General features: G+C 45.4%; 1 protein-coding gene across 2 annotated transcripts in view; it reads right to left on the reverse strand.

Moving 5' to 3' along the window:
- The window catches only part of TNRC6C (trinucleotide repeat containing adaptor 6C), a 732,779-nt gene that overhangs the window by 73,196 nt on the left and 640,372 nt on the right, over positions 1-19,211 (reverse strand). For both annotated transcript variants that reach the window (XM_073683980.1, XM_073683979.1), the window contains exons 4-5: positions 15,716-15,815; positions 15,217-15,238 (exon numbers count right to left, since the gene is read on the reverse strand). In XM_073683980.1, the coding sequence (XP_073540081.1) occupies positions 15,217-15,238; positions 15,716-15,815 (122 nt within the window). The remainder of the gene's footprint in view (positions 1-15,216; positions 15,239-15,715; positions 15,816-19,211) is intronic.

Genomic DNA, 19,211 nt, shown 5'->3' on the forward strand with positions numbered 1-19,211 from the left:
AATTATGATAAATGAGGTCCTTAATTTTAATTAAATGGAGGTGGACTGTTATACCACAAGTCACAATGTGTTCTTCCAATAAGTACACACATTAGTTTGTGCCAATATAGCTAATTTTTTAAAACTGCATTTCAATCCCCCAAATATGCCCCTCCAGTTGCCATTGGAGCTGTCTTGCTTCCAGGGCTCCTGGCCCATCATGGACAGTGTAGTCCCTCAGCTGGCATCCTGCCAGCACAGCTCTACCTCCAGCGATGACAGAGTATTCTTCTTTTAGAATACAATCTATACATCTGTGCACTCTCTATCCCTTTACATTACCCCGCTTGGCCAATTTTATCATCTGCCATCTACATCAGTATAGCTTCATGTGTGTTTTTATATCATTGTTAGCTGGTTTCCAGCAGAACTCAACTCCCCTGCACTCCTCCACAACAGAGCTTTTTAATAGCTAGGCAGTGCAGAGCAGACACACAAACTGAGCTGTGCTTGTTGCGGACAGATTATTGATGTGAAATGTTGCACTATTGATACATATGGCAGAAGAGAATCCATTGTTGTATAGAGCCAACGTGCAGATAAATAGAGATGAATCATGTAAGAGTGCTTTTACTGGAGCAGCAACTACAGGGAGAAAATGAATTTATATCCTCCTGGCAGCTGCTCCCTTCCAGAAATAGGGACAGTGTAGCGAACGGTTACAGTCATCGCTTACTATACAGTGAGCGCGCTGTAGTCACTCCCCAGCACTTTGACAGCATGCTCTGCACACATGTACGGTCAATGTGTTGGAAAATGAATACAGTTGAACTCACAGTATAGCACAGTGGTGACTGTATAACAATTTGCCTTTAAAAAAGAAAAAAAATTTAATTAAGAAAAATTGCACGTCTGTGAAGATGTTCTGAAATATCATTATCTCCAAGGCTGGCAAACCTGTCTATAATGTTATTATAATTCACAGATTGAGAACTGACCTTCTGAAGCAAAGATCTGTAACCATGGAAATAATCAGAGATGGGCACCATGTTTCCATGGTTTGTTTCCATCACACTTACAGCTATTGGATGGCACAGAGGAAAATAGAAACCACAATCTCATTGCAATTCACCAACTGGCTAAGTGTGCAGTGGAATATGAATAATGCAGGAATCCTGCATAAACCCATATTCATACACATTTTTTCCCCAGTTTTTGATGCACCATTTCCTCTCTCTTACATTTGTGCACTGCTACTGGACCATCTAGTAAATGGGGAGATGATTGTCCGTAGCACTGTAAATGGTTCCTGTCATTTTCACAAACTTTTACAAGCAAATCTATATATAAAAAAATAATCAATAGATCTCAGAGAAATTTGCTTCCATCTCCACTTACTTAACCCTTGAATCATCAGTCACTCTGAAAAACAGCTAAAACAAATCAGACTGCCACCTCACTGAGGAATCAGATTACATCTACCTATTGATGTCAGTCGAGAGGGAGCCAAGTGAAACAAGCAAAGAGACAGATTGTTCTGCCGCTCTCTATTTAAGTTGTTTACTTTACCTCTGTGCTGGATTCACAGCTACATCGCTCAACACTGCTGTATAATGTCCTCAAGGCTGTTGTTCCTGAAAAAAATGTTACATAGAAACAGGAGAGCAGAAATCCCTCACGTTTCTGTGTTACATGGATGGGAGACATAATAACTTGTCTCCACCCACTAGCTTAGATACCAGGGCTGTGGAGTCAGAGTGGGAGTCTGTGTGCATTTTGGTGGAGTCAGAATAAAATGGACCGAATACTAAAATGTATAATAAATTGGGTACAGTAGTTCAATGCAGTATGTGCTGTAAATGTTTTCATAAGAATATGGGAAAGTTATGAAATGTCCTATAAATGTCTTTTCTGTTCCTGATCTCAGGATCTCGGCTTTTAGTTGAGATGAATCTGTGCTGCACTTTATGTACATGCTCAGTTTTGAGGCAGCGCTGTGGTGTCGGAGGTTTGGCTTACAGACTCCACATCAAAAACTTAAGAGACTAGAGCTTGCAGAGGGCAGAACTAGAGGATACAAATGCATAACGGCTTGAAACAGTGTTAGTATTCTGAAATGTCATCTAGCGATTTGTGAGATTTTTGATGCAAATGTGGGAACAATGGGTATTTCTGTTAATGTTGATGATTATGGCTTACAGCCAATGAAAACACAAAAGTCATTATCTCAGTAAATTAGAATAAATTAACAGAAACACCTGCAAAGGCTTCCTAAGCATTTAAAAAGGTCCCTTAGCTAGTTTCAGTAGGCTCCACAATCATGGGGAAGACTGCTGACTTGACAGATGTCCAGAAGGCAGTCATTGACACACTCTACAAGGTCCCAGAATTCCAATTTTCATTTGGAAATCAAGGTCCCAGAGTCTGGAGGAAGAGTGGAGAGGCCACAATCCAAGCTGCTTGAGGTCTAGTGTGAAGTTCCCACAATCAGTGATGGTTTGGGGAGCCATGTCATCTGCTGGTGTAGGTCCACTGTGTTTTATCAAGACCAAAGGCAGCGTAGCCGACTACCAGGAAATTTTAGAGCACTTTATGCTTCCCTCTGCCGACAAGCTTTTTGGAGATGGAAACTTCATTCTCCAGCAGGACTTGGCACCTGTCCTCACTGCCAAAAGTACCAATACCTGGTATCACTGTGCTTGATTGGCCTGCAAACTCGCCTGACCTTAACCCCATAGAGAATCTATGGGGTATTGTCAAGAGGAAGAGGAGAGACACCAGACCCAACAATGCAGATGAGCTAAAGGCTGCTATAAAAAGTAGTCCTAAAATTCATGGACCAGCCAACTAACAGGATCATGGGGTATAGAACTGCAATCAAGATTATTCAGCCCCCCCCCTCCATTGCAAGAACAATTTATATAGCTAAAAAAAAAAACAAAAAAAAAAACAACACAATCTCGCACACAAAATGCTACTTTTGATGATTACTACAGACTTAGAATTACACTATGCAATATTAAAATTGCAAAACAAAGAAGGATGTGCAGTTATACAAATTGAGGAAATAGCAGGTGTCGCCAAGATCTGCAAATGATCAAAGTTTCAAACACCCAGCTCAAATCTGCAGCATGTAGAAAGATCATAAAAGCATCCTCAAATCAAGTATTGTGGAATGATTGTCGATGTGCAAGTTATTGCCTCTTGTAGCTAACTAAAAGGGACAGAATCTTTTGAGTTGAGACCTCAAATAACCTCAGATCGCCACGCGAGTAGGCTGACATGTCAGTACTGTTCAAATGGGCGTGCCCCACTGGTTGGGAGAACGATGACAAACTGAATTGATATGTGCCTCTGCATGATACGTCAGATCAGAAGAATGGCACACAGTGATCTATTCACTACTGTAAGGGAAACTGGAAGTCACAATATCTACACAAACCACCAGAAGGCATCTGCACATCATTGGGTGCTCTATAGACCTCAATGGCTATGGTGATGGAGGTCTATCCTCTTCAGCGTTGAGTCTTGCATTTGGTTTGGACATGACGACAGCAGGAGATTGGTCTAGAGACTGAACAACGCCATGACGAGGCCTTCACGAGAGAATGTCACACTAGTCCTACTCTTGGGATTATGTTGTGGTGGGGCATAATGTACGGTAGCCGGACAGCTCTACTTCTCTTTCAAAGAACAATCAACAACTTGACGTTACATTGGTTTGGTCATAGTACCAGTGGTACAGCCATCTCTCCATGGTGTCCCAGGAGCCGTTTTCAATACAACACAAGGCCGCATGTTGCTTGTTCTACTGTGAGCTGTCTGCATGGCATAATGATGCAATCATGGGCTGTAGGGTCTCTGGATTTGTCTCTCATCAAACACATCTGGGACATCATTGGTAGGTAACTGCAAAGGGAGCAGCCAGCAGAGGACCTTGATGATATGTGCCCAAGTATATTCAAGTACATTCCTGACCACCATTAATAATCTCATTGATAGCAGTCAAGGCTTGTAAATGTGTATTTCATCGAATGGCGCTCATACTCCATACTAAATCAAGCGAGACGTTTTGCAAAGTTAGTTTCCATTTTTTCATCATGTACATATCATTACATTAAATAAAGAAATGCCATAAATGTCAAAAAATCAAAAAAAGTGGACAGTGCCCTGTGAGATTAAATAGAAAACTATCCACATGCAAGATGAACAATCAAACCATGAAAAGAGGAGTATAGCACAGCAGTATGTTGCACACAAATATCAATGTTTTATTAAACATAAAACACACAAAGATAGACGGATTTTGGTAAGACCTTACCTGTAAAATCCTTTTCAGCGAGGGAAGGAAGGGAGACACAGTCATTACTAGTGGGTAGGCGGAGCCCACATAGGATAGAACACCTCAGATTAAAAAAAAAAGAGTGTTGTCCGGCCCCTCCAGCTTGGGCTCCTCCTACTCCAGCTCTCCAGTCCGTACACAAGCTAAGGAAGAGCAAATATCACCAGCGGAGCAACATAACCCCTTCTGAAGAACTTCAGAAAAAAAACAAGAGACAGGTTATGCATATAACAGAAAAACCACACAGTCCCAGGTACTACTCACTGGACCTGACCACTGCGATGAGCTGGCAATGCTGGAACAGAGCCTTAGCGCGCCGACCTCAGCCCAGATAATCGCTATCAGAGAAGGGTCACGCTGCATCTGAAAACACAACAACACACTTCTGCCATGGGAGGGAGCTGTGTCTCCCTTCCTTCCCTCGCTGAAAAGGATTTTACAGGTAAGGTCTTACCAAAATCCGTCTTTCAGCAGCAGATGGAAGGAAGGGAGACACAGTCATTACTAGTGGGATGTCCCAAAGCAGTCCAGAACTCAAGGGTGGGAAAAAACCAACAGAGGCAGAATCCCAACAACCTAGAAAAATGCGCAACTAGCGCTAAATACAAGTTAACGATAACTTAAACTACAGCCGCCTGCAGGACCCTACGTCCTAAGGCTGCATCAGCGGAAGCACTGACGTCCACCTTATAAAACTTTGTAAAAGTGTGGACGGAGCGCCAGGTAGCCGCCCGGCAGAGTTGAGCTGCCGAGGCCCCTTGATGAAAAGCCCACGATGAACCCACAGCTCTCGTGGAGTGAGCTCGAATCTTAATTGGACAAGATTCGCCCTTGAGTCGGTAAGCCTCTAAAATGGCCGACCGAATCCATCGAGCTATAGTGTCCTTGGAAGCTCGTTGACCACGCCGACGACCTGCTGGAATCACAAACAGAGAGTCCGATTTCCGAAAACCTTGAGTAATAGACAAATAGAACTTCAAAGCCCGCACTAAATCCAATGAGTGCAAGGCCCGTTCCTTCGCATTCCTCGGTTCCGGACAGAGCGAGGGCAACACAATATCCTGGTTAACATGAAATTGTGACACCACCTTAGGTAGAAAGTCGCCCCGTGTGCGAAGCACCACGCGATCCGGGAGAAACTCCAGAAAAGGAGGCGAGCAAGAAAGAGCCGCCAGTTCAGAAACCCTTCTCAAAGAGGTGACTGCCACTAAAAAGGCAACCTTCCAAGAAAGCAAAGAAAGGCTAACGGAGTCCATAGGCTCAAAAGGCCCATGTTGAAGAGCCTCCAAGACCAGATTGAGCCGCCAAGGGGACACAAGCGCCTTCCGCGGCGGAAACGGACGGGTTACCCCGCGAAAAAAGGAACGAACGTCCCTACGCGAGGCGATAGCCTTCCGAAACAGCAAGGACAAAGCAGAAACCTGACCCCTCAGAGTGCTAACTGCCAAACCCTTGTCCAGGCCATACTGCAAAAAGGCCAACAAATTGGGAATGGAAAAAATCCTCGGGTTCCTTGAAGAACCCGAACACCATGAAAAGAAGGCCTCCCAAGTCTTGTGATAGATCCTAGTAGTGGCAGGACCCCTGGCAGCTCGCAGAGTGGCAATGACTTCGGCTGAAAAACCTTGACGAGTCAAGATTTCGGTCTCAAGAGCCACGCCGTCAAACGCAGAGACTTCAGGTCCGGATGACGAACGGGCCCTTGGGTTAACAGGTCCGGGCGAAGAGGGAGAGGAAGTGGAGGCGCAGCCAGAAGCGACACCAGCGTCGAGAACCACGTCCTCCTTGGCCAGTCTGGGGCTACTAACATAGCCGGGACTCTTTCCAGTCTGATCCGACGCAACACCAGAGGAAGTAAGGATATCGGCGGGAACACATAGATTAGCTCGAATTGGTCCCACGGAGCCACCAGAGCATCCACCGCCACAGCCTTCGGGTCCTTGTACCTGGACATGAACGTCGGTAACTTGGTGTTGAACCTTGATGCCATCAAATCCACTTGAGGAGTTCCCCAACGGGAGCACAGCTGTGCAAAAATTTCTGGGTGAAGACTCCATTCTCCGGGATCCACCTTCTCGCGACTGAGGAAGTCCGCCGTGATATTCTGAACTCCCGGAATGTGAATCGCAGAGATGGCTGGCACCTTGGCCTCAGCCCATACCAGGATCCGAGACACTTCCATCATGAGCCTGGAGCTCCTCGTTCCACCTTGATGGTTGATATACGCGACCGCCGTCGCGTTGTCTGTCTGCACTCGGACTGGCAGACCGTTTAAAGTGACCGTCCAGTGTTGGAGGCAAAAGGAAAATCGCCCTCAATTCCAGGATGTTGATCGGCAGGACAGACTCTTCCGACGACCATACTCCCTGAATCCAGAGATCGTTCCAGACACCCCCCCAGCCTGACAGGCTGGCATCGGTGGTTATGACCGACCACCTCGGAAGGAGGAAGGACTTCCCCAGGGATAACGCTTCCGGACGTAACCACCATTCTAGAGACTCTCGCACCCTGTGGAAGATGATGACACTGCGATCCAGCGAAGCCTGTGATCGATCCCAACGGTTCAGAATGAGCATTTGGAGAGTCCTGGAATGAAATTGGGCAAACGGAAGTGCCTCCATTGACGCCACCATCAAACCCAAAAGGCGCATACACCTTCGAAGGGACATTGCTGTCGAAGACTTCATAACCTGTACATGTCGAAGAAGACTTGCTTGCTTGTCTGGAGGCAGGGACACCACTGCTCGTACCGTGTCGAAATGCATCCCCAAAAACAGGATTGACTGCGACGGTTCCAGAGACGACTTCTTCCAATTGACCAGCCACCCGAAGTCCTCCAGGAGCTGAAGGGATAGATTGCGAGCCGTCACCGCCTCCTCCTTTGAGGACGCCACAATCAAAAGGTCGTCCAGGTAGGGAAGAACCGTAACCCCCTGTCTTCGAAGGATCGCCATGAGAGGTGCCAGAATTTTTGTAAAAACTCTGGGCGCCGAGGCCAACCCGAATGGTAGGGCCACAAACTGGAAATGGTCCTGACCTATGGCAAAACGAAGGAAGCGTTGGTGGGCCCTTCCGACGGGAACATGCAAATAAGCGTCGCGAATGTCGATTGACATCAAAAAGTCGTTCTGCGACAGGGCCGCCACAACCGAGCGAAGCGACTCCATGCGGAATTTCCGGGTGCGGACATGCCGATTCAATCTTTTGAGATCCAGAATGGGGCGAAATTTGTCCTCCTTTTTGGGGACCACAAAGAGGTTTGAATAAAACCCTCTTCCCCGGTCCTCCGGCGGAACCGGTACCACCACACCCTTCTGCAGAAGGGAATCGACCTCCTGCCATAGAGCGGCAACTAGCTCGGGCTCTGACGGAATGCGAGATCGGCAAAACCTGTCCGGGGGTCGAGAAAGAAACTCTATGAAGTAGCCTGCTGACACAACCCGCGTCACCCAGGCGTCCGAAACGCGGGATGCCCAAGTCGATTCGAATTGGAGCAGGCGACCCCCCACTCGAGAGCCCTCGAGTGAAAACCTGGCGTCAGTCCGCCTTAGCGGGCTTTTTGTCAGCTTCCCGCTTGTCTTGACGGAAGCTCTGTTTCCAGGGAGTGCGGGATTTCTGAGAAGCCTTTTTTCCTGAAAAAGAGGGACGACCCGATCCCCAAGAGGGCTGACCGGACCGTCCCCTGGACCGAAAGGGCCGCCGACTACTACCGGCACTAGGCCTGCCCGACGCAGAAGCCACAGTTCTTCGCTGTGGTAAGGCCGCTTCTTTTGCCTTTGCCTTGACAATCAGCTCCGTGAGGTCAGATCCAAATAACTGACCACCCTTGTAAGCTAAAGATAGCAAACCTTGCTTGGAAACCGCGTCCCCGGTCCACTGTCTGAGCCACAGTGCTCTTCTGACTGTGACCGCCGAGGATTGCGCCCTGGACAGCAGTGACGCGGTATCCAAACCTGCATCACTGCCAAATCGGGCCGCATCCTCCAACAACTTGAAAATCCCATCTACCTCGGATAGCGGGGATCCATCCTGCCACGCCGTCCGTAGATGGTCCAACCAGCTTAGGGAAGCTTTACAAGCACACATGGATCCTAGCACCGCTCTGAATCCATGACCCGCGGCCTCGTAGATGGGTTTCGCCGCCATCTCCGTTTTTCTGTCCAGCGGATCCTGCAGACTCGCCTTCCCTTTAACAGGCAGTAATGAGGATTTGCTAAGCTGGGATAAAGGGACATCCACTTCAGGAGAAGGAATCCAATTATCAATCAACTCCGTGGAACACGGATACAGTGCCTCAAAAAACCGTGTCCCCTGAAAACGTTTATCTGGACACAGGCGTTCCTTCTCCACTGCCCCATTAAGCTCATCCAGAGATGGTAATGCCAAGCGCGACCTATGCGACTCCTGAAATATCCGGGCCGACTTACCAGGACGTCTAGTTACCTCCTCCGGAAACTGTAACGCCTCCCTCATGGCTCCAATAAAAGCCTCTGCACGGCCCAAAAAAGAGGCAGAGTGCCCCTGCCGATCCTCCTTATCCGAATCGGACATCTCCCCATCTGAGCTTGAAGGGGAACCCTCCATAACAGAGATCTCCGAGTCGCTGCGCGGGGAGGGCAGTACCGGCCTGTGGCGCTTCCTGCCATGAGAGGATCTAGCTGACACCCAATAACCTAGAAGGTCAGACAGGCCATCAATAGAACGAGTGAGGGCCTCCATTTTGACCACTGCCCCATCACCGAAACCCCCGACCGCTGCGCTTGACGCCGTCGAGGACTCCTGCGTGTCAGACACGCGAGACTGATCCTGTAGCGGACCTGGGAGACGGTCCGCACCTCCTGGACCCTGATCTGACATGCCCTCACACAGTATATGGCAGGTTAAACCTGTCAGTAAGTAGGACAGTGTGGTTTCTTAAAAGAAAGCTGAAGGGTTAAAGCTCTTAAAGAGAGAGCTACCCCAGCTGACCCCCAATTAAGGGATAACCGCCTAATAAGGGGTTAATGTCGCAGACTCCCCACAACCTCTGTGAAATGAAAAGGATGTGCGAGCCCCAGACAAAAAAAGGAACCTCTATATGAGGTAATAGCTGCAGGACAGCACAGTCTGCCACCTTATTGTGCCTCAGAAAGGTGCCCTGCGCTGAGGGGGTGAGGGGTTAAGCTTCTGCCCTGACAGGCAGAAGCGACTCACCCAGCTGGCCGTGGTGCAGTGTTCCTTCGGTCTGTCGGGAGGAGAGGAGAGTGAGGAGCCCGATGGAAGCCGTTCAGTAATGGCCGCCGCGCTGTGAGGAGAGAGAAGCCGGAAGAGGAGGGGCAGGAGAAAGCGCGCGCTCAGAGCGCTTCCTGCCCGCGAAAGACCGGGAAGGCGCGAAGCCACGCCCCCCGCCAGCTTCAAAAAAAGCGCGCGCGACTCCTCCGCTCTCCGCTCCTGCCCCGCTTCCATGTCCTGCAGGCATCCACCTGCGGACAAAAAAACACAAGTCACCACATGAATACATGTAGCAGCGGCTGCCGCAGCACTCAAAACACATTAACATGCTGAGTACTCACCCAGCTGAGCGCCACAGGGACCCCCAGGGATTTGTGGCGCTGTGCCCAAGCTTCCCCCCAGGGCGGAGAACGCAGTGACCCCAGATGCGCGGTTTGCGTCCCCGCCAGGGAAGCATCCCTCATCCCCCGGGGCCGGCAGGGTTCTGCAGGGACCTCTCTCAAAGGGTAATGCAGATCCGCCAAGGGAGGGGTGGGGGTCCAGCAGCGCTGAGACCCCTGAGACCTCAAGACCACGGGGGTCCAAGTCTCTGTCCGATAAAAATAAAAAAATTTTCTGAGGAGCTGCTTCCAGCAGCGACCATCCTCTGTGACCTCAAATTTTAGACTGGAGAGCTGGAGTAGGAGGAGCCCAAGCTGGAGGGGCCGGACAACACTCTTTTTTTTTTAATCTGAGGTGTTCTATCCTATGTGGGCTCCGCCTACCCACTAGTAATGACTGTGTCTCCCTTCCTTCCATCTGCTGCTGAAAAATAAAGTACAGACATAGAGGTAGGGCCAGATGGACCAAATAGTATATTCACGATACTTCTGAGAAAAGATACAATTGCACAATGTCCAGAGGCCTAACTAAGTATTATAATGCCAAAAAGTCAAAAAACAGGGTTAAAAAAATCACAGAATGTGCCATAAAGTCACCAGAGTATCAATATAGAAAAATACCCTCCCCAATAGCTACATAAAAGATGAATGGGAAGAGGGCATGTCAGAAAGTAATAATCAAAGCATATAGCTCATTCGAACCCATTCATCAAGTGGTATATAGCAAGAGGAGAGGTAACCTACCAAGAAAGCGCAGTGTGTCACACGGGGAGCATGGGGATGGTGAGAATGGTTGCCCGACGCACGTTTCGCGGCGTCTCAAGCCGCTTTCTCAAGGGCAGAGAGTGTACTTCTGAGAGTCTTTTCTCAGAAGTATCGTGAATATACTATTTGGTCCATCCTACCTTGATGCATTATACCATCTGACACTACCTCTATGTCTGTACTTTATTTATCTTTGTGTGTTTTATGTTTTATTAAACATTGATATTTGTTTGCAACATTCTTCTGTGCTATACTCCTCTTTTAAAAATATCATTACATGTCTATCGATCCTGTGATTTTCATAATTCCACGACATCGCCTTCTTGGTGTTGCAATTTCGATATTGAGAATTGCATTTGGCGCCTTCATGACACGCATCTGTAGTGGGCAGCACTGTGGCTCAGTGGTTAGCACTGTTGCTTTGCAGCGCTGGGGTCAAATCCCACCAAATACAACATCTGCAAAGGAGTTTGTATGTTCCCCCCAGGTTGTGTGGGTTTCCTCCGGGTTCTCTGGATTCTTCCCACACTCCAGAGACATACTGATAGGGTATCTAGATTGTCAGCCCCAATGGAAACAGTGCAGGTAATGTCTGCACAGCGCTGTGGAATTAATGGCGCTATATAAGGGAGTAAAATAAATAATACTTAGTGGAGCATCTTTAGCTGTTATGCCACGCTACCTATATAACATATTGCCAGACACCAGCTTCTGGCAGAGTTCTGGAGAAATCTTAATCGATTCCTCATGGGCAATAGCCTCAAGTTCACCAATATTCTTCAATATATATGATGCAACCGCCTTCTTTAAATCGAATCAAAGATTTTTTATGGGGTCAGATGAATGTAACGACTCCTCCAGAATATTTCAGGACTTCGTCTGAAACCATGCTTTGGTTACGCTGTTTGGGATCATTGTCCTACTGAAAGGTCAAAAAAAGATACCCAATTATCTGCTTCCTCACAAAAGGCATGAGGTTTTCTCCTAGGATTTCCTGATTCTTAGTAGAATCCATGTTGCCCTTCAAACATTTTAAGTTTCCAATGCCAGATGAAGCAAAGCAAGCAGCTCCAGAGCATCACTGAGCCACCGCCTAAGTTCACTGTAATCATCACCAAGTCACCACCATGCATCACTGTAGGCGGATTCATAGGCACAAAATGTTCCAGTTTTTTTTCATTACTCAACAGATCAGAATCCCAAAACTTGTGGCTTATCAATGTAGTTTTTGTATATTGGCGCCAACTTGTGTTTTTGAGTCAGTAGAGGTGTATGCTTTGGAGTTCATGGATAGAGACGTACAGCACTTAGCATGTGCCTAGCTGTGCACACTGAAACCTCGTTGCCTGCTGCCACCAAATCTTGCTGCTGTTTTTTGACAGTTATTTGTGGGTTTTTGAAAGCTGGTGAAGGCTTCTTCTTTCTGCCATATCCTGGTAGTGTAGCCAGTGTCCCTATAACTTTGAACTTGTGAACAATGCATCCCACTGTATCTCTAGGAACATTCCATGTCTTTGCTTAGATCGCTTGTTAACCCCTTAATTGCTGCTGTCAAACTAGATTTCATTTAGATCTACTCTTTCTTTTTTAGGGTACTTGAACCTACAATTGTTTGATCGCTCATACTATGTACTACCCTACTATAGCACTTCATTATATGGTATAACTGATGTTCTCCTACGAAGCCCAGCCTATGAAACACACCTGGAGTCTGCCCAGTAAAAGGCTATGGTGAAAATGTATGTGACAGCTAATTAGGTCATGTTCACACTTTCAGTATCTGATCAGTATTTTACATCAGTATTTGTAAGCCAGGAGAGGAACAGTCAGAGGAAATGTACAACAGAAACACGTCACCACTTCTGTATTTTTTACCCACTCCACGTTTTGACTTACAGATACTGATGTAAAATACTGACCAAAGACTGAACGTTTGAACATGGCCTTAATGAGATAAAGGAAGTCTGACTGTTCAAACCAAGCACAGGTGCTCAGTGCAACCTTGGTCTAGTGCATTACCCGGAAAAAAAATTAAACAAAACTAGGCTTTACAGCAACATACAATTGTGAATTTTATCCATACATTCCCAGGAGGATTAACAGAGCAACAGTAAAAATCAGAGCACCAAGCAAAAGATGCTTCAGATTTGTCATCTTTGAAAATTAATTGAGCATATATACTAAAAAGAGGAGAGCTGACAGGTCCTCTCTAACATTAATATGTGCAATCCCATTATCTGTATGATTCAGAAAGCAGATTTTAGCAAAAGTCTGATTGCTACAGAATAAAATTACATAGATATAGATATATATATATATATATATATATATATATATATATATATATATATATATATATATATATATATATATATATATATACACACACACACACACACACACACATACACATACATACATATACATACATATACATACATACATACACACAGTACAGACCAAAAGTTTGGACACACCTTCTCATTTAAAGATTTTTCTGTATTTTCATGACTCTGAAAATTGTACATTCACACTGAAGGCATCAAAACTATGAATTAACACACGTGGAATTATATACTTTACAAAAAAGTGTGAAACAACTGAAAATATGTCTTATATTCTAGGTTCTTCAAAGTAGCCACCTTTTGCTTTGATGACTGCTTTGCACACTCTTGGCATTCTCTTGATGATCTTCAAGAGGTAGTCACCGGAAATGGTTTTCACTTCACAGGTGTGCCCTGTCAGGTTTAATAAGTGGGATTTCTTGCCTTATAAATGGGGTTGGGACCATCAGTTGTGCTGTGCAGAAGTCTGGTGGATACACAGCTGATAGTCCTACTGAATAGACTGTTAGAATTTGTATTATGGCAAGAAAAAAGCAGCTAAGTAGAGAAAAACGAGTGGCCATCATTACTTTAAGAAATGAAGGTCAGTCAGTCCGAAAAATTGGGCAAACTTTGAAAGTGTCCCCAAGTGCAGTTGCAAAAACCATCAACGCTACAAAGAAACTGGCTCACATGAGGACCGCCCCAGGAAAGGAAGACCAAGAGTCACCTCTGCTTCTGAGGATAAGTTTATCCGAGTCACCAGCCTCAGAAATCACAGGTTAACAGCAGCTCAGATTAGAGACCAGGTCAATGCCACACAGAGTTCTAGCAGCAGACACATCTCTTCAACAACTGTTAATAGGAGACTTTGTGCAGCAGGCCTTCATGGTAAAATAGCTGCTAGGAAACCACTGCTAAGGACAGGCAACAAGCAGAAGAGACTTATTTGGGCTAAAGAACACAAGGAATGGACATTAGACCAGTGGAAATCTGTGCTTTGGTCTGATGAGTACAAATTTGAGATCTTTGGTTCCAACCACCGTGTCTTTGTGCGACGCAGAAAAGGTGAACAGATGGACTCTACATGCCTGGTTCCCACCGTGAAGCATGGAGGAGGAGGAGGTGTGATGGTGTGGGGGTGCTTTGCTGGTGACACTGTTGGGGATTTATTCAAAATTGAAGGCATACTGAACCAGCATGGCTACCACAGCATCTTGCAGCGGCATGCTATTCCATCCGGTTTGCGTTTAGTTGGACCGTCATTTATTTTTCAACAGGACAATGACCCCAAACACACCTCCAGGCTGTGAAAGGGTTATTTGACCAAGAAGGAGAGTGATGGGGTGCTACGCCAGATGACCTGGTCTCCACAGTCACCAGACCTGAACCCAATCGAGATGGTTTGGGGTGAGCTGGACTGCAGAGTGAAGGCAAAAGGGCCAACAAGTGCTAAGCATCTCTGGGAACTCCTTCAAGATTGTTGGAAGACCATTTCCGGTGACTACCTCTTGAAGCTCATCAAGAGAATGCCAAGAGTATGCAAAGCAGTCATCAAAGTAAAAGGTGACTACTTTGAAGAACCTAGAATATAAGACATATTTTCAGTTGTTTCACACTTTTTTTGTTAAGTATATAATTCCACATGTGTTAATTCATTGTTTTGATGCCTTCAGTGTGAATGTACAATTTTCATAGTCATGAAAATACAGAAAAGCTTTAAATGAGGCGTGTCCAAACTTTTGGTCTGTAATATATGTGTCTGTAATATATGTATGTATGTATGTATGTATATATATATATATATTTTAACTTAATACATTTTTTGGAAAAGGCATGTATAAAATAATATGTGATGTGTATATGAGAATAATGTATAAATGTCTGATATTGAGGAGTCTAGCAGTGAAGGGGAGGTTTCCATTCACATTTATTCTTCGGCCGATCGTTATTGTAGATGTAGACAGATGCTGTGCATGTTAACACAGGGCCGAGTGTATGGGAAGATGGATGGCCTGATACAGGAGAAGATGGCAGCCGCACAAGCATGAGGGCTGCAGGCACCTCACCATCCGCGTACTGGCACGGAATTACAATGAGTGCAGGGACCCCATTCTCAGCAGTGTCAGATATGCAGGCAGCAAGATTGAAAGCCAGCAGCTAGGGAGCTCAGCAGACACGGAGATGAATGTACAGGAGGCGGATTCATACTAACCTTTGGTTTTTTGTTCAGCAGCCTGAAAACAGAAAGAAAAAAAGTGTTTAATTAAAGGACAAAAAACACTATGGGAAAAATTAGGGGAAAAAGACAAAAAGCACGACAGAAAGAGAGAAAAAGCGCGAGAGAGAGCGTACCATGACAAGAGTCCGAGAGACACAGCAAGAGAGGAATAAAGAGGGGGACATGGAAAGACAGAAAGACACATGCACAGACAGTGAAAAGAGACAGCGCGAGAAAGAAGAGAATGCGGGAAAGAACATGGGAAAGACTGCTTAGCACAACCAGAAGACTGCACACAATGGCCCCTGTACTGCTAATTGCCTCCTTGCCACTTTATAAGTTCAAGAACCTTAGACATTCCCAGTATCTTGAGAGCATTTCCCATCCATCTACAGAGTATTTAGGTCTTCTACCACCAGGAAAGTGGTATTTTAATTAGAGGGAAATCCTGCCAAATATAATGTCCCGAAGAAAAAAAAAAAAAAAACCTAACCTTTTTCTGGGCACCTTCCTTCTTCTTCTTTTCTTCCTGCTTTTTCTTTTTCTTTTCTTCCATCAAATGTTCCTCTTTTTGAGTCTCTGGCTCTATGTCCCTGAGAAAAAAGGAAAAAAATAATTGCACATGTACTATGAAGAGGCAAACCTATATAATAACAAAGCATATGCACTGAAATGCTGGTAACTTTATAGTCACTTGTCTGTCTGTCCTATAACAATGTTGGCTGTATTCTCCACTTATCCTCAGTATAGGTCACCAATATCAGATCAGTGGGGGGCCAACACCCAGCGCCACCACTGATCAGCTGATATCAGCAGCGGCCATTGTACCATACGGCAGACTGGTAACAGCTGATTGGTGGGCATGCCTGGTGTCATGATCCGATATTGATGACCTATCCTTGGGATATTTAAATGAAAAATATAAATACCTCAAATTTAGACTTCAAAGGGAATGCATACTGAGAAAAATTACCTATTGTTTAAATCAGGTTTTTGCATTATATGTATTTTTAAAATAGTTTTGCCAATGATTTTTTCCACATCACAATCTTTATTAAAAATAAGAAATCTTGTCATTTTCACACTGGGCCCTGGGACTTTTTTCAACTAACTTCCTGTTTTAGGAAATCCTCAAATACATTAGCCACAGTGAACAGACCCCATTCCTATCTTTTGTATTGAAGCATCTAATGAGCAAGTGCTCAGGTCAATGTGAAGGGAGGGGGAGCAGGGGAGCTGTGATATCACCTATTGTAAATGGTAGATCCTGTGTTACGAGCAGTGTGTGACCATTCATTGTAATCCTGTCTCTGATGATAACGAGCCTGCTGAAACTTCTCATCCTTTAAGGAAATGTTATAAGCCTAATAAAGTCCCCATCAGTTTTCTAACTCTGTGACCATTCTTGACTGGCCCAGCCAGAACCCTGACCTAAACCCAATTGAGCATCTCTGGAGAGACCTGAAAATGGCTGTCCACCAATGTTCACCATCCAACCTGACGGAACTGGAGAGGATCTGCAAAATGGTCTACATTTCTGGTTTTTTTCAGTCAAGATGGGGTGCAGAGTGTAAATTAATGAGAAAAAAAAATAACTTTAGAATTTACCAAATGGCTGCAATGAAACTAAAAGTGAAAAATTTAAAGGGGTCTTAATACTTTCCGTACCCACTGTATATATAGCTACAAGACCAAAATATGTGACTTTTTTTTTTTTTTTTTAAAAAAAGGTACTTTAAAATAATCATTAGTTCCTCCATCTTATGACCGCATTAATAATACACAGCACTACTCTAGCAGTGCTGTGTATTACACTATCCTATCAGTGATATTAGCCTGAAAGGTAGCCCATCAGCACGAACCTCCATCTGATAAGCTATGGTGTATTGCAGGCCAAGAGGCCTTTGTAAGGCTTCCGTTTGCCATAGAAACCCATCCACACCCTTGTGATCGCACTGCAAGGGTGCTTCTGAGCTGACAGAAGAAGAACTCTCCCCATGTCAAACTACAGCTGTGGCGCTGTCACTATTGACAGCAGAATATGAGGGGTTAAACTGGTAGGATCTGCAAGAATACAGATTCTAAGGGCTCATGCAGACATCCTTGGACCTTAGTCTGATCATGGACCGCAATGTACGGACTGGCCGGGGGTCTCCCGACTGGAGCATTATAGCTCCATATATTTCTATGAGGCTGTCACACTCATATCAGGAAAAGATTGGTCAGTCCATGCACTGCGGTATGTAATCAGACAAAGATCCACGGATGACTGCATGAGCCCAGCTGTTTTTATCAGTCAGGCTCCCGCAGCTGATCGCACAGGTACAGAAGCCATACTGGTCGATCAGCAGGTCATACATATCGATCATGGAGCAGTAAATGACATGCCTATGATGGGTATGTACGTCAAATAGCATTAAAGAATGTATTAAGATTGTGATATGAAAAATGACACCATCGTTGAAAACATTTTTTAAAAAAAATGTAACAAAAACTGAACGTAAACAATAGATCATTTTGTAACAACAGATTTTCTTTAAAGGAAATCCGAGTCCTAAAAAGCAAGCTGGCGCAGCATGTGCTTACGTTTATTAAGAGACGTAAGCCTCTTAATAAATTCGCAACATTGTATGCTGTGCATGCACCAGAAATACAATCTATGCCAAAGAATAGTTTACATAACTTTTCCTGTGTAAACTATAGCAAATATGCCTTTGCTGGAAGCCTGGAAAGGGCTCAGTCAGATCCAGAGGCGTGACAATGCCACTGGTCCAGCGGTCAATCTTTAGGAGCGTGGCGCACCCAGCAACCTAGGAGGCAGGGGAGTAGTGTGCTCCTGAAGAAACACAAAAAACCCTTTAAAGAGTAACTGAATTTTCGGATAATCTCTGTAGATTATGCCCTTTAATCTTGTGTAGATAGTGGGGGTACGGCTTCTAAGACTCAAAAGACTGCCAAGAAGTGCGGATCTTAGGAGGCAGGAGCACACAGCTGCTGCTTGGGCAAGCACACAGAGTGGAGTACAAATTCAATAAAATGCCATAGACCTGAATTTAAATTTTAGCGAGGTTTTTCAAATTTTCCTGGTAGTTTTGCTTAGATTTGGCAAGTTTGGCAGAATGGGAGCGTGAATCCACAGCTCATGTAATTCATGAAGAGCAGAGGCGTACCTTACACCAGTATGGCGTACCTTACACCAGTAATCTTACTCCAGTCCCTGGCTGGAGTAAGATTTGTGGTGAGGCCCACGCCACTTGCCAGATGCTCCGGATTCATTAAAAGGCATTTGTCTCATAATTAATCAGGAGATTCTGAATCCCTCATCAAGACCGGCATGAACAATGCTGGTCTTGATGAATCAGGGTCTATGACTTTCTACTGAATGCATACTGAGCTGTGCTTGCCCTCAGACAGCTGTGCATTCCTGAGCTTGAGCTGCGCACTTCTAAGAGGTCTTTTGAGTGGTCGCTGGGGGTCTCAGGAACCAGATCCCCACTGATCTGAGCAGTATATAGGGCCTACAAAAAATAAAAATAAAACCCCCAAATTTAGTCAGTCACTGTTTAATATGTCATCTAATAACTCTAGTAGGGAATCTGTCACCACTTTGGAGTTATCAGACCTCTACTATGGTCATACAGGGTATAGAAAAGTAAACAGTGACTCCCCAGCTCCTGCGCAATAGAAACCTGTGGCAGAGAGCACAGGTAGATGGGGCCGGGAGGAAGCAAAGCGCGCTCTATGTGAGCTCTATGTGCGCATGTCAGGGAGCACAGTGCACATCACAGGACCCTGTGACGTGTAGGGGAGGGGGGAATATAATAATTAAGCATATAGGCGGGGGTTTGCAGGAATAATAAGCACGTAGGCGGGGATTGCTTGGCGTCTCCCGGACGCCAAGCCTGTACAAAATAGAATTGATTAAAGCACTTTTCTCTGCAATCAAACCTCTGCTATGGGCCATACGGGTATGTATAGATTTACTTTTC

This window comes from Phyllobates terribilis, unplaced genomic scaffold, assembly GCF_046119375.1.
Source record: "Phyllobates terribilis strain yellow unplaced genomic scaffold, ASM4611937v1 Scaffold_5__5_contigs__length_657084704, whole genome shotgun sequence".
Taxonomy (NCBI): domain Eukaryota; kingdom Metazoa; phylum Chordata; class Amphibia; order Anura; family Dendrobatidae; genus Phyllobates; species Phyllobates terribilis.